At 42.6% G+C, this 11600-nt stretch overlaps 1 protein-coding gene across 1 annotated transcript in view; it reads right to left on the bottom strand.

The window, feature by feature from the left end:
- The window catches only part of TNC (tenascin C), a 72619-nt gene that overhangs the window by 41100 nt on the left and 19919 nt on the right, over positions 1 to 11600 (bottom strand). Inside the window, exons 10-14 of the mRNA XM_007936674.2 lie at positions 8725 to 8997; positions 7695 to 7967; positions 6814 to 7086; positions 3668 to 3940; positions 1162 to 1434 (exon numbers count right to left, since the gene is read on the bottom strand). Of these exons, the coding sequence (XP_007934865.1) occupies positions 1162 to 1434; positions 3668 to 3940; positions 6814 to 7086; positions 7695 to 7967; positions 8725 to 8997 (1365 nt within the window). The remainder of the gene's footprint in view (positions 1 to 1161; positions 1435 to 3667; positions 3941 to 6813; positions 7087 to 7694; positions 7968 to 8724; positions 8998 to 11600) is intronic.

The raw sequence follows: 11600 nt of genomic DNA, 5'->3' as shown, positions 1-11600 counted from the left end.
TATATATATATGCCAGACTAATTTTCTCTGCTATTTTTTTCATACTTTAATCCTTTAATCTGACTGAGATGAGAATTAGATAATGGTAACTCTCTGCCTTTATTATGGACTATCCTGATAATAATGTATAATCTCACACAGAGTAAAGAGAGGGCAACTAAAATGATAGACTATTTTGATGCTACAATGTTAATACTCCTCCTGGATTCCCCAGAATGTGAGGTCTCCTTTTGTGAACTATAAGGAGATATCCCCCTGGGGTTATTCCACAAATATCTTTTTTTTATTTTCAGTTTGTGATATCTTATTTATCTGTGAGGAGAAGGCAATGGCCATGACCCGACCAAAATGTGTTGAGAAGCCTATTTAGATCGGACAAGGTTCTCCTTTATAAATTAATATAGGATTCCTTTCGGCTCCATGCCAGAGGGAATCTGACATAGGATGTATCTTACAGACACCATCAATGTAAAGTGAGAGCAGTTTACTCTTTTGTTAACCAAGCTCTTTGTTCAAACAAGACTCTTTTACTTTCATTCCTGCCATCTACCATTCACTGTTCAGGGGAAAACATAGCACGGCCTTGTCTTTTCTTAGACATAGTGGCCTGAATGGCAAGGCTGTCTCCCATACTCAGCTGGTGAGTAACCAGCACTCTTTCTCTTCACTTTCCCAGTTTGAGAAAAACAAAAACAAAAAACAATGAACTCAGTTTCATTAAATCATTGAGGAATTTGGGTTTTAAGAGGTCAAATGGGGCACTAGGAAGACAAAAGTACCAGGGCACCAAAGAATATAAATTTTAAGACCTGTTTGGTTCATTCAAACACCTTTCTTTCCAAGTCAAGGGCAACACTAGCTATGTCTTTTTAGTTACTGAAGAGTAGAATTCTTTTCTCCTGATTCCACATGATAATCTGACCAAACTGTATTTCATGCTGCAAACGTTCTGGCTGCTTGTAAGTTAGGCAAATGCCTTTATGGAAAGCTACCATATGGGCTGCTGTTGGAAGATAAGTGTGTTAAACGGTGCTCCAGCCTGGCGTCATGGAAGACTTGGTTCACTGTGGCTTGTGCTTCAATGTATGAGGAGAGGAAGTGGCTTCACCCTGTAAAGAAGTCTGGAGAGAGGGTGTTAGAAGCAGAACAAGGCATTTGTACCTGTTGTGGCTGTGGCACTGATAGTTTTGGTCCGGATGCTGGAAGCAAGTCCAAAGAGGTAGACAATAAAATCAGTACTAGGGGGGAGCCCTGAGATGTGGGCAGTTCGTTCCGCACCAGAGATATTATATTCCACCGTTTCCAGTAACCTATTGGAATCAATAATTTCAATGGTAAAGGTCTCGAAGGCCCCATCGGTAGCTGTCCAGGAGAGATTGAAGCTCTCAGGAGTTATGTCAGAAACATTTAAGTTTCCAATTTCAGGTTCCTTGGCTGAAAAAGGAGAGGTAGGAGAAAAGAAAAAATAAATCAGAATTAATCCTTCGACTTATGTTTTAAGATTGAGTTTGTTAATAGAATCGTAGCTGGATAGAAAGATCTGTTAGCTCAGGGTTATTGCCAATATGAAGGAAAATGTTACTAGAGCTAATGAAAGAGAGAGAGAAGTCTTTGTTAAAAGAGAAAATAAAATGGCAAGGGTATGGCGATTAGATTCCTTGGCTCTGCAGCTGTTACACATGCTCCGGCCCTGGGGAAGAGGTCTCGGTGAGGAGAGCCGGATGATCTCACCAGGAATCTCTGTGCCCAAGTTCTGGGCGAGTCCAGAGCCTCACCTCAGGGATGCTGCCCATCCCTCAAAAGACAGGAGTGCCATCAGCTCATAGGCTTTGAAAGGCATCTGAGAGGTCAAGATTACTTGGCTCCCTGTGGCGTCTTTTGCTTTAAGAGAACACCCATCTTTTATAATGAGAACTAAATAATTCTGATGCCATTACACTCCCAAGGTGGTACCTTGAGGTTTCTGAGTTGATGCCTTAAGAAGGGAACTGGCAATTTTGTTGGTGCAATTCTTGGTATTTTCTTCATACTTTGGACAGGGCCAAGTTTTCTCATAGTCTGTTAAAATAGCTTCTCCTCTCTTTACCTGCTTCTGTGTGGGCCGAGAAGGCTAGTATTGCATTGCCAATCAAGAGAGCAGTTCAGGCAACCTTTTTTGCCTAAGAAATAACATTTTGTCTTGGAGATAGTCTTGCAAATCTTTTCTGAGCAACAGGAATAAAACATGCTGAGGGCAGGCAGAAGCAGGGTTTGAAAAGCTAGTACTTTCTGGTTAGGAAGAAGAGTCCTAATCTCTGCGACCAACACAACAGCTTTGGTGAGATGCAGATCAGACGGGATTATGTCCCTTCCTTTGCCCAGCCCAACTCACCAGAAGCAAGAATGTTGCTATCCTCAAAAAGAAATAATAACATAAAAATACTGAAGTAACCTAAACCACAAGATCTGCAGGGAAGATCAGAAGTGACACATGATTTGTGTGCCTTCCGGGGAGGGGATGTTTGTGGATGCCAGATAAAGAGCCTCTGTACATCCAGGGCAACCTCAAGAGAGCTGCTAATTTCTAGGCATTTCAAGGCCATTGCCATCAGAGATTGCCTGATGTTTTATGTTTATTTCTGTGAGTTACTGAAATGAGTTGGGACTAAAATGTGGATGTGTATTTGCCAAACTCAACTAGGCCCTATAGGTTTGCCATGACGATTCACTTGCAATAATCACATAAACAAGGGAACAGGCTTATGCAAAACAAAACAACAAAGCTTCTTTTGAACTTCAAGCTAGTCTAGGCACATAGGAAGATAAGCAATTGAAGATAGTGTTGGGGAGGGGCTCCTGGGGAAACATTGAAAGCCTTGTAACTTGAGGACAGTGATGAGTCAGCTATAATGTACTCTTCTGGGTCTGTGGTAGGGCATGTGCCATCACAGGCCAACACTCCAGGGAGCAACACTTGACAAGGGCACAAGGGGTATCAGTTTGTTAACATTCATAGCTTGGAACAGTCCTTGTGCTAAATGCTGCTGTGTGTACTTCTGCTAATTAAGGACTTTGTCTTTGGTACAGTCTCCAGTCATAATTGTGTGACTTTTTTTTTTTTTTGCCTTTTCGGTTTATTCAATATCTGAGACAATTGCCTGGAGGTCATTAATTCAGGTCTTTTATTATACTCAGTGGATTTCAAAAAGCAATTCATAAATGCAAGAACCATATACCCGTATCTTTGAAGGATTTGGACATAATGAAGCACCCTCTCCAACTAGCAAAACCTCTCTAAAGTAAATAATCTATGTTCCATTGGAACTCATAGAATAGGAAGGGTGGGCTTTCAGTTATAACCAAGCACTGGAGAATTAAAATTGTCAGGCTGTCTCCTGAAACAAAAAGGCATAATTTAAAAGAGAGGTAGTTGTAGGATCAGCCAGATAGAGTTTGGGGGAGAGAGGTGAGGAGGTTGGAGCCAGGAGTGGCAATATCTGCATTGTTCATCCTTGCGCTGCAATGGCATCTGGACCAAGGCACAGCTAGCCGGGAAGTGTCTGAGCATGCACAGACAGCAGCTGAAGGGCACATGGAAGGGAGTCAGCTGTGGAGAGAAACTAACTCCTGCGAGGTCTCTTGAAAAGAAGCAGGGTACTTTGTGGGGAGAGCATCGAGAAGAAAATACCTGTGGAGGCCTCGGCAGAGAGTGCTGGGGTTCTGTAGCCCTGAGTCACCCCATAGACGGTGACTCTATAGGGGGTGGCAGCCTCGAGGCCTGGGATGTCCACAGCCCTGAGGTTGCCAGGCACCGTGAGGTTCTGAACTGTCTCCACCTTGTTAGCCTCCTGCACCTGAATGACAAAGTGCTCATAGGCCCGGTCGGCTGTGGTCCAGTTGAGTTTGAGGCCATCCCAGCCAACCTCAGTCACGGCCAACTCTCCCAGCTTGGGGAGCTCCTCTGAAGAAGGACAGAGAGGTATTGGTCAGTTCTCAAAAGGGAACGTGAGGAAACAAAATGCCCCATAACCCAACTCTGGAAAGAGAAAAGGGTGAGAGAAGGGCTTTTTTGGTTATTACTGGTCTCTGGGCATTTCCAGTTTGAACCCTGGTACTTTGGCCATAGCTCTTTTCAGGAATTGATATGGTCAGAAAGGGGAATACGTGCACTTGCCACCCTTAAGATGGAAATGACATCTGGACAATGCACAACCCATAGGAGGTCTCCGAGTTTGCACTGCTAGCAACTAAGGGCACATGAAAAAGGTAAGGTTGTGGGTCAGGAGGAAGGAAGTAGGGAATGGTTAGAAGTGCAGGTTTGGGAGGCAAATGGACCTTGGTTAGAATTCTAATGCTGAGACATGCTAGCTGCATAATCTTGGGCGTGTCACCCTGCTTCTCTCTGAAGCTCACTCTCCTCATCTTTAAATGGGCAAATACCCATTTCATTGTATTGTGTGATGATTAAATGATAAAATATTTACAAATCTCTTACAAATATTTTATAGTTTATAAAATAAATGCTAAAATTTATCCTGATATATAGTGAGAGCCTGATAGGTGGCAGCTTAAAAGTAAATATTTTCCTTTGGAATTTCTCAGTTATGTGGGAGAGAGTCACTGGTTTTGTTTCATTACTTGAAATCAGAGAGACCATCTCATTGCTGGGCTTGTGTTTTCTGTCTGGGTTTATAAAGCATGTGCTGTTTCAGGCTTTGACGAGTATGTTGTTTTCCTTCTGGATTTTTCTCAGGGGTCAGGGATTGGGAGATTATGTATAGGATGCTGGCCTGCTCTGGTGATATAGTGACTAAGGCATTTGACTGCTAACCAGAAGGCTGGTGGTTCAAACCCACCAGCCACTCCTTGGAAGGAAGACTGGGCAATCTACTTCTGTAGAGATACCCCCTCAGGAACCCAAGGAGGGGTCGCTATGAGTCGGGTCCGACTCGACGGCAGTGAATTTGGTTTTTTGGTTTTAGTCCAATGGTATTTTGGGTCTGAAGGAAGAATGGCTACATCATGAAGCAAGACAGTTTGTGTGAAATGAGTGTGTCTACCGCTAATTAAAAGTAATTATGCTTTTCTCAGTAACTGGTTCAGAGCAGGGCACGTTATTAATTTTTTTTGCAATGTAGAATGGAAATTTGATGTAGTTACTGCAGGTGACCTAGAAAATTTGGATTTGGGATATGGAAAAAACCAGGGCTCAGTGGGATGCTTCTCAGGGTTAAATGTAATCTCAGCCTCTCTCTTGAAGGCTGAAGTGGCATTGGACTAAAAATTAGATAGGTGAATATCTCCGGATAGCATAGCCAAAAAATGGTATAAGACATTTATTCTCAAGTATTCCATAATTCAGTGGACTAGGTATCACAAGACTTTGAGAAATCTCTGTCTTTTAGAGCAGCTATTCTCAAAATGTGCTCACTGGATCTGGTGCTTTTCTGGAATAAATGGGGTGGGGACATGGGTGCCCCTCCTTCTTGCCTCAGCAAGAACAGCTGCTCTTTTATCTGTCATATTATGGGGTTCCTTGTGAGATTTCATCTGCAAAAAGAGTTTTACTGCTAAAAAAGTTTGCAAACTAAAAATGTCAGTTATTAGAATCCAGTATCCAGTGCTCATATGCCTTAAAGGCCCTTTTGCTCTTGGGTTGTGTGAAAATATTCTAGGAAACTCTGGACAACGAGAACCTGGTCACTTAGGTGTCTCACAATATCACCTTTCTTATTTTTGCAAGTGTGTGTAGTTTCCACTAAGAACCAAGTTTATACGTGAGTAATAAAGACATTAGGCAATTTGGATTAGGTGATTTGGATGGCTTGACCAAAACACTGAGTATATAGAGAAGGACATGGGTTAGACTCTAGCAAAAAAAAACACTATCACCAAAAATTTGGTCCATTTGTCCATTGTTGCTGTTGTTGTAAGATGCCATTGAGTCAATTTTGACTTACAGTGACCCCATGTAACAGAGTAGAACTGCCCCATAGGTTTTTGAAGGATGTGATCTTTATGACATCATATCACCAGGTCTTTCTCTCACATAGCCACTGGGTGGGTTTGAACTGCCATCCTTTCGGCTAGTGACCAAGCATTTAACCACTGCACCAGCAGGGCTCTTTTTAAAGCTATTTCTAAAAACCTCATGAACAGCACACTATTTTCTATAACACATGGGGCAGCATATTTGCAGGGAATAAACTGAGAGGATTTTTTCCCTCACACTGAATGAAGAATATTGAAGTCAAATATGCCTTCCCTTCCTGGGAACGTCTCAGCCTTGAGTATGTGTTATGGAGAAAGACTTGGAAAATTTTGGCAGAAAATCACTAGACATCTGCCAAGGTTGTTCTGCAGAGATCTGTCTCTGTGTTGGGTGGTATGAGAGACTCTGAAGCCACGGTTGATAAAGCTCTCGCCTTGTACTCCACTACAGCCCGATGATTTATGCTATTATTATTTTGAACTGGCTGCCACACAGTACATTGGGCTACTTACTATTGACCTGTTGGAAACCTGCTGCCTGATAGGCATGTTGGTAGTAAACACTTTCATTCACCTTCTCATTTGCTGCTCAAAACAGTATTCTGAAGCAGGAGTATTGCCTCTGATTTGAAGATGAGAAAAGGCTTGGAGGTGTCAAGTGACCTACCCAAGAATATTCAGCCAGTAAAGTGGAATTCTAACCCAGATCTCCCTGAGTTAGACCTCATGCTCGTGCTGCCTGTCACCAACACTGAGGTAGGACCCTGTCTCATGGGCACTTTTCTCTATTCCACTGACAGGTGACTCACATCATGTCTATGGTCTGGGAGGAGGGTCAGATACCTGTGATGACTTCCACAGCAAGGGGTTGAGTGCTGTGGCCCCTGACCACGCCTTGTAGGGTGATTGTGTAAGGAGTACCAGCCCTGAGGCCTGGAATTTCCACAAAACGCAGGTGGCCAGGAACTGTAAGTTTGCGAGCCTCTTCTTCCTGGTCAGTCTCCTGGACCTGAATAACAAACTGCTCATAGGTCCCATCTGGGGAGGTCCAGTCCAGTCTGAGGGTATCCCGGCTAACATTGGTCACTGTGAGGTTTCCCAGATCTGGAAACTCCTCTGCACAAGGACACAGAGTTGCTGAGTTACTAAAAAAGGCAATTGCATGCTGGGGATTCAGGTGAGTTGGTATTTTGGCTAAGGTTGCAATGAGTTGTCTGGTTAGTGTTGATTACAGACGCACGATTTACAGCAGATATTCAGCATTCCAATTGCTGGCACTAGAGCCAGGGTTTTTCTATTCAGCTTTTGGGAATGAAATGTAGTTTTAGAAATTGTTGATGACTTACGTTCTTGATATACAAATAGGGCCTTTGGGGAATCCTTTTGTGCATTCTGAAAATGAGCTCAGAGCTATTTATTTTATTATTTTTTTTAATTTTCCCCTCCAAGATGTGCTTTGCAATTTCTTATATGACTAAAATTTGCTTTGAAAGAAAAGTCACCTCTCAATTTTGTACAGGGATGGTAGTGGAAATTTCCATGGGATAAGTTGCCATGGTACTCTTAGGACTTGGCCATATAAGGGAGTATGACATTTGGGAAAAAGCGAGGGTGATTCACCGGTGTGGTAGAAGCTGCACACAGTTTAGAGCAGGACAGAGCTCTGATCCCTCCTGAGAAAAGACAAATGGAATGAAGTAAATTAGTGAATTAGTCTAGAATACCTGTCCAGACTTCTACAGAGTGAGGGGTTGTGCTGAAGTCCTGAGTGACCCCACGGATGGTGATGTTATAATGAGTGTCGGCTTTGAGCCCGGTGAGCTCCACAGACCTCTGTCCTCCTGGGACGGTGAGGTTATGGGCTGCCTCTACTGTGTCTGTCTCCTGCACCTGAATGAGAAAGACCTCATAGGCCCCTTCCGGAGCAGTCCAATTGAGCTTGAGGACATCCCAGCCCATCTCGTTCACTTTTACCTCTCCCAACGTGGGAGTATCCCCTGGAGAAGAACAAATAACTAGTTTAGTGATCAAATCAAGCACCAGGTCCAGGAAATCTTTAACACAAGAATCTTTCTGTTACTCAAAAAATTTGTCTTTCTATAGATAAACATGCATCATGCAACTTCCTAAATTTTGGATATACAGCAAGGAGGAAGAGGTGTAGGTAAGTATTTGTTTTCTTAACTTATTAGGGATTTGCACAAACTTCCAGCTGATGAAAGGATTAACATAGTAATACCCTCCACCTTTTAAATATATTGTCTTAATACTCTTTGGGAGCTCTGGTGGCGTAGTGCCTAAGCAGTTGACGGCTAACCAGAAGGCTGGCAATTCAAACCCACCAGCCACTTCTCAGAAAGAAGACTGGGCAATCTACTTCCAAAGAGATACCACCTCAGAAATCCAAGGAGGGTTCACTATGAGCTGGAACCAACTTGACGGCAGTGAGTGAGTGAGTAATATTCCTTAACAGGAGTGAGCCTGTTTATTAGGCTAAAGGGCCCCTCCATTTGAACTGTGTGTGAAGTGCCAAAGGCTTGACTCTGCACAACTCCTGAGGGCATCATTCACATGGAGTTCAGTCTGAGTGGGCCCTTGCATTGTGTAACCTGATGGCCTGACTTCCATTATTGGACACCAAAGCATTAAAACATATGGAAGAACAAATCCCTTCAAAAGAGAGTTGTTTCTGATTATCCTTGGACAGTTTCCTGTTGGGAAAAGCAAAGCTATGGGTAGAAAGGTAAGAGATACCTGTGGAGGCCTCAGCAGAAAGCACTGGCGTTCTATAGCCCTGAGTCACCCCGTAGATGGTGACTCTATAGGGGGTGGCAGCCTTGAGGCCTGGGACGTCCACAGCCCTGAGGTTGCCGGGCACCGTGAGGTTCTGAACTGCCTCCACCTTATTAGCCTCCTGCACCTGAATGACAAAGTGCTCATAGGCCTGGTCAGCTGTGGTCCAGTTGAGTTTGAGGTCATTCCAGCCAACCTCAGTCACCGTGAAGTTTCTCAGTTCAGGAGCTTGGTCTGAATAATGACAGAGATGGAGTGAGTTAAATCAGTTCTCAAAGTACATTCATACTGAGAACCCAGAGATGATAAACCTGCTGCCAGTGAGGATGGGTGCCAGGTCCTGGGGCAGCGTGTTGTCCACTGCATCCTTTAGTGGTACTTTCCTCCTTAAAATACCAACAGAAAAATCAAAATAATCATGATTATTTTGTCTTCACGCATATTGGGTTTGTGTCTGAGAAATAATATTTTCTTATTGACCAGAATCCTGTAGATTTAAAAGTTTTATGGGTATCTATAAGTCCCTGGTTGGTACAAATAGTTTGTATTCAACTACTAATCTCACAGTTGGCAGTACGAACCCAGCCAGTGATGTCATGGAGGAAAGGCCTGGTGATTGGCTTTCATTAAGATGACAACCAAGAAAACCCTATGGAGCAGTTCTACCCTGTAACGCTCGGGGTTGTCATGAGTCAGAATAGACTCAACAGCAATAGTTCAGTTTTTTCCCTCTGTTTATCAGTATAGGTTAGTGACACTCGGGGCTGTGGTTTCCATTTTTGAAAGTGGAAACCGTCAGATTGTCTGTGGCTTTGGTCTGAGCTGTTCAGCCATGTGGCTACTCTTGTTTCCCATTCCTTTCATGCCTCCTCAATCTGGCAGGTCTATTTTATAGTTTCTTTATATTGGGATTGTGTAAGATTCTGGGGATCACGTTCACCCGAACCACATCTGTAAAGATTAAAGATACATTAATGTGCACAAGTAAGGCAGAACTGAGGAAGGCAGTGTCTTTGAAAAATTGTATCTCATTGGACTGAAAGAAAGACTGAAGTCTTGGACAAACAGAGCTTATTAGGCTCAATTTAAGTCAAATACACCATCTTCATTCATTTCCTGAATAAACAGAATAATTTGTTCAGGTCTGAGCTTAAGTGGCCTTCACACGGCCAAAGAAGAAAGGGTTTTCTCAGAAAATGGATCCTGTTAACAAGACTGAGGAGCTGCCTTTTACTCATTTAAATGAATAAATTGCCTGACATTGCTGCTCCTTTCAAATGAGTCCTACATGTCCCTTAAAGTAGGCTTCTTACTTGAAAATATTAGCTCCCAATTTGATTGGAAAGATCCTTCCAGAGAGGAAAATGTTTCCTTTCTAGAATCTATTTAACGCAGACTTTTCTAAGTTCTTGGGACTATTCTTCTGAACTGCTCCATATTGACAAAGCTTACACTCCTTCAAGTCTTCTTTGATCTAGAACAGGGGTGAGCAGACGATGACCTACACTTTATCTGTCCTGCCACTTGTTTTGATAGTCAGCAAGCTAAAATGGTTGTTACATTGAAAAACAGTTGGGAGAAAAATCAATGAAAGACTATTTCATGACATATGAAAATTACATGAAATTCAAATTGCAATGCCTGCAAATAAAGTTGTATTGGAACACAGCCATGCTTGTTCATGTATGTGCTGCTGCTGGTTGCTTTTCTGCAACAATAGAGATGAGTGGTTGTGACAGAGATTGGATGGCCTGCAAAGTCTAAAATAGTTATGGGAAACATTTTACCCTTTCCAGAAAATGTTTACCTACCCCTGATCTTGACCTGTATTCTGTGGCCTCCTCAATGTCCCCCAAATACATATCCTGGAACTCACACTCAACACTTCATGGCAGTTATTAATAGCACAGACATGTCCCTGCGAGAAAGAGTGGCCCCAAAGCTCAAAATGGTGGATCTAGTTTTAAACTGGCTGGTCCTTGTGAAGTTGAGGACAGTACTCCCAGATGTAATAATTATATCCTTGACTTTGGGGTTTAAGCCCACCTATACCCAGGAGCATGTCCTAACTGAATATGCCAGGGTTCTTCATGCATAAAGGAGACATAGGAGGAAATAAAATGTAAGATCAAGAAAATTTAATTTTATGACCCTTAAACTCTTCTTACTCCATTTTCCTCTTTTGTTTTTAACTTATTCTGTCAGGAATTTCTTGCCAAGAACTTATCTGACATTGACAGTTTACCTCTCAGTGTAAATTAAGTCATTGGTCCTCTCCAGCTATCTGCATTTTTTTAGTCTTACCTCTAATTTTGACATGAAACTTTTTTTTTTTTCTCTCTTAAATGAAAGAAATTTCAGGTTCCAGGTTGCAAGAGATGTGAGGAGAGTCACCTACCTGGGAGAGGAAGGAGGTGACTAAGGGATTGCCAGTTCAGCTCTTACAGTTAAGATAGATGGGAAGAGGAGGAGATACATTCTGGAAGTCATCTCTTCCTGATGAGAATTGTCTTTTCTCTTTGAATCAGCTCTTTGAGATCACTGATTATGATTACATAACGCCCTCAGATCCTGTCCACATAGCTGATAGGTTATTTCACATAATGCCATGTCCTCAGCAAATAGCAATAGTCATGGTGACATTTCCACCAAAACACTTTGGTTACCTCTTTGCTTTTTCCTTTTATTTATTTATTTTGGTGGCAATTAATGAAGAAAATAAGGAGAATCAGTTTATGACTTAGAGAGGAAGTGTTATGGCTACGACTGCAGTGGATGCTCTTGGCGTACCACCCAGATCCTTTCACCAAGATGATACTCCTCCACTTTGCAGCTGC

The sequence above is a fragment of the Orycteropus afer genome, unplaced genomic scaffold, assembly GCF_000298275.1.
Source record: "Orycteropus afer afer isolate SDZICR_OR568_19922 unplaced genomic scaffold, OryAfe1.0 scaffold00037, whole genome shotgun sequence".
NCBI lineage: Eukaryota > Metazoa > Chordata > Mammalia > Tubulidentata > Orycteropodidae > Orycteropus > Orycteropus afer.
The sequence above is the reverse complement of the archived record's forward strand: the minus strand, read 5'-3'. Positions and strand labels throughout refer to the sequence as shown.